The sequence below is a fragment of the Aplysia californica genome, unplaced genomic scaffold, assembly GCF_000002075.1.
Source record: "Aplysia californica isolate F4 #8 unplaced genomic scaffold, AplCal3.0 scaffold00044, whole genome shotgun sequence".
Taxonomy (NCBI): domain Eukaryota; kingdom Metazoa; phylum Mollusca; class Gastropoda; order Aplysiida; family Aplysiidae; genus Aplysia; species Aplysia californica.
In genome coordinates, this window is record NW_004797314.1 from 2,089,270 (window position 1) to 2,091,752 (window position 2,483).

Genomic DNA, 2,483 nt, shown 5'->3' on the forward strand with positions numbered 1-2,483 from the left:
CCCCAAATGCTTGATTTTCAAACACAGAAAAGCATATCATCCAAGAAAGATAACAACGTTAAACAAGTCTTTCTGTCCCTTTCTATCTGGACTCAAAATATGAATATTTGCTAAGGTTGGTTTAACGTGTTTATCAATAATGATAAATACGTTGAGATGCTTCCACTCCTTACAACCATTTACAGCCAGTGCCGAATTATGCCACCTTTATGAGGCTAAAATGTTTATTCCTCCCACACACATGTATTTCCAAGGGCGGCATTAAATAATACCAGTTTTAGTACCTGAGTGGTCCCCACAGCCCACCAAAAGTCACTAAATTGTCCACTTGTGGACGATATCATCAAGGATGGCAAGCAGTGACACAGATAATGACATACCTTTTCTGTTTTCATCGACAGCGACAACTGTATACACTCAAGGTCATTGCCAAGGACGCGGGATCCCCGCCCTTGAACTCTGTGGTGACCGTCTATGTGGATGTCAAGGACGCGAACGACAACCAGCCTCTGTTTGACCCCGTGTCTTACTACAGGGAGATCTCTGAGGACGCCGAGATCTTGACCTGGCTCGTCAACGTCAGTGCTACAGACATGGATAGTGGTGAGTAGTGTGTGCTGTGTGTGTGTGTGTATGTGTGCGTATATATGTGTGTGTGTGTGTATGTGTGTGTGTGTGTGTGTGTGTGTGTGTGTGTGTTTGAGTGCGTGTGGTTTGCTAGAAGTGTGTCAGATTATTCATGTGTCTCCTCGATGTTTGTCATTAATGTCTACCTGTTTGTTGGTCTGTCTGTCCATTATGGGAGAGAGAGAGAGAGAGAGAGAGAGAGAGAGAGAGAGAGAGAGAGAAAGTGAGTATATCTCTGATATGGGTGCTCAGTGCAAAGTTTCAGACTGGCAGACTTACAGGAGCGCAAAAACAGTATTTAAAAATGTTTCCGAAGCTTTTGTCACGTAGATGTTGATAGCCAGAGGTGAATGTCTGCAACACCAGGCATTCCGTTACCGGCGTTGTGTCCCTTTGTTTATGCCAAACGGTCAACACGGCACGGAGCCAGGAGACGACACTAGGAACGATTACACCCCCGTTTAGAAATGTGTGTGTTCTGGACAGTGATCTGGATCTAATTTCTTGTCATTTTTGTTTGACCGTATTTGACCCGAATTTGGTCTTTTGGCCTGCAGTATAACATAATTGAGGGATGTTTGAAATGGAGAACGATTAAAAAAAAAAAAAAAGCCCCAACAATTCTGCCTGCAAGCGTTTCAAAATTAACCTTTGCTTGCTGGTAAGATCAGAGAGGGTCATAGACTTGTATTACAATATCATAGACAGTGAACTGTCATGGCGGCCACTCTTTGCTCTCTATAAAAAAAGTTTGCTTTGGACATGAGCACCACAGGCACCCGAATAAAGGGCAAAACGCCAGTCTCGCTGTAGTTGAGCTCGCACGGCACCCTTCACCCCCTGCCCTTCCTTTGGGTTCAAAGTGGGTCAATTGATGCTCTCCAAAATAAATCCAAATTATGCTGGAATACACTGTCTAGCTTATTATATTATAATATTGTTCCTAGCAGTAGAAAGGGTGTAGGAATTTAATACGCCTGATAGGTTAACCAGAAGTGAATACCTTTGCCATCGATTTGCACAGTGACGCGTTGGTCCGTATCGGTTTACACTATTTGTTTTGTGGTGTAGTATGACCGTACCTATGAGCATCACTAAAGGGTTTCATGCTTGCACTTTGAAGCTCTTTTTAAACTTAGCATTGGCAACGGAATTCGGGGTTTGGGTACTTAAATGCTTCCCAATTCCGGTCCAGTATTCAAATTTTAAGCTTTTCCCCTCTGACTAACTACCATAACATAAAAAAGGATAACTTGAATGAAGAAACTGGGTGTTTAGAATAAGCACCAAATCAAATGTCGGTGTTTGCACAAAAGAAGCTTTAATAACTGGTCCAAATAACGAAATCAAACGATGTTGACATATTATAAGAATGGACAAGGTCGTGCGGTAGGCAGAAAGGAGCTCCTACAATATGTCCAGCTTTTTAGCTAATGCCTTGGACAATTTTAACGCATTTCGTACCGCGCACGGGGGATTTCCAAATCTGTGTGCGCGGCACGAAATGTGTTAAAAATGTAGCGCGACTAAGATTTGTCTCGCCATTTTGAATCTCTTTTCCGTCACGTTTTCCCTTATCATGGGGACAGAACCCTTCTTCCCACTTCTCACACCGGTGGAATGCACAAGGTAACTAGAGATGAATGAATTGCAAACAATCGCAGCGTATGCGAAAAGTTTGTGTGGGTTTGACAGGCTGTTGACCGCATTGTTTTGTTTTACGGGCTACTTGAGCCAAACGACTCGTCGGAGAAGAAGAAGAAGAAAAAGGAGAAGGAGGAGGAGGAGGAGGAGGAGGAGGGGAGAAGAAGAAGAAGAAGAAGAAGAAGAAGAAGAAGAAGAAGAAGAAGAAGAAG

The 2,483-nt window shown here is 43.2% G+C and overlaps 1 protein-coding gene across 1 annotated transcript in view; it reads left to right on the forward strand.

The window, feature by feature from the left end:
- The window catches only part of LOC101845449 (cadherin-related tumor suppressor), a 120,149-nt gene extending 119,522 nt beyond the window's left edge, over nt 1–627 (forward strand). The window contains exon 5 of the mRNA XM_005092343.3: nt 402–627. Coding sequence (XP_005092400.1) covers nt 402–611 — 210 coding nt within the window. The 3' untranslated portion in view covers nt 612–627. The remainder of the gene's footprint in view (nt 1–401) is intronic.
- Nucleotides 628–2,483: the final 1,856 nt, after the last annotated feature.